General features: G+C 32.1%; 1 protein-coding gene across 1 annotated transcript; it reads right to left on the bottom strand.

The window, feature by feature from the left end:
- Positions 1 to 117: 117 nt before the first annotated feature.
- Positions 118 to 1,116, bottom strand: LOC106751067 (the record flags this gene model as incomplete). Its single annotated transcript, XM_014631846.1, has 2 exons — positions 792 to 1,116; positions 118 to 286 (listed from the first exon to the last, which is right to left on the bottom strand). Coding segments are annotated over exons 1-2 (325 nt in total), but the record flags the coding sequence as incomplete, so codon positions are not given.
- Between the last annotated feature and the right edge of the window lie 51 nt (positions 1,117 to 1,167).

Genomic DNA, 1,167 nt, shown 5'->3' with positions numbered 1-1,167 from the left:
TTTATAGTAGAATTAATTGATTTTCCGCTACCTTCAATCTTGTTATTCTCTTTTTATCCACAAACCAATTCTAATTATACGAATATAAAGTAGCAAAAGTATCATAGTTTTTCTTACACCATAGAAGTATGGGCAGCGTCGGTGTGAAGAGAAACATCATAATAGTCGTAAAACAAAAGCCAATATTGTAGAGACTCTTGGATCCGTCGTAACCCATATCATAGAAAGTTCCGCCAATAACGAATCCCAAGAAAACGTACAAACACATCTTCAGATACAGATAGTTCTATGAACACACATAGAAATCATTTATTTCTACGTTCGTTTTGATAACTTTATGGGCCAATGTTATGGAAATGTTAATTCATGCGTATCTTGTACTTTTATCGAGACCTGTCATTTTTCTGCCATTCGAGATACAATTATCCCAGCAAACACCAACTAACAATAATATAACATTAATATTATAATTTCTCACTAAATAATGTATCGTAAATGTAATATATTACGCATGTTATGTAACATATATAAGGTAACAGTTACATTGTGGAATGGGAAATCGTAATATTGATATTATATTATTATTAATTGGTGTTTGCTACGATGTTCATTTTAAAATCATTTAATACTGAATTTCATCAATTTATGGAATGTCATCAATTTATGGACTTCCTCCGCACTTCGTTGTTTTTTGCTTGCCATTTGTAATCAGCGNTATGGATTCCTCCGCACTCCGTTGTTTTTTACTTGCCATTTGTAATCAGCAAAACACATTATTCACTCGATCTTACCCTGTTCCGATAGAGCTGTAGCATCATTCTCTTCATTAGTATGCTGAACTGATCGAAACATAATTGTCTCGGATAATTTTTCTTCTCAAGCTCGAACTCCTGCTTCGATCGGTAGACCTGCAGAATCGGTGCCTTCATTTCCACACAAGCGATCATTCGTTCAGTCAGATCGAAACCATGTTCGCCTGATGAGATTTCTATCACTGAAACGATTGTAGTTTAATGATATAAAGTGATATCTCTGTATGTATATTTGAACGCGATATTATATTATTTCAATTTTTCCATTCAATTAAGTGTAAATTTAAAAAAATATACGAAATTAAAAAATTTATGTCTTTCATTTCCTTTCTTTTTTCTATGAAAAACATTAATA

Source organism: Dinoponera quadriceps, unplaced genomic scaffold (assembly GCF_001313825.1).
Source record: "Dinoponera quadriceps isolate SergipeBrazil2010 unplaced genomic scaffold, ASM131382v1 scaffold8014, whole genome shotgun sequence".
Taxonomy (NCBI): domain Eukaryota; kingdom Metazoa; phylum Arthropoda; class Insecta; order Hymenoptera; family Formicidae; genus Dinoponera; species Dinoponera quadriceps.
This window is presented reverse-complemented; position numbering and strand designations above follow the sequence as displayed.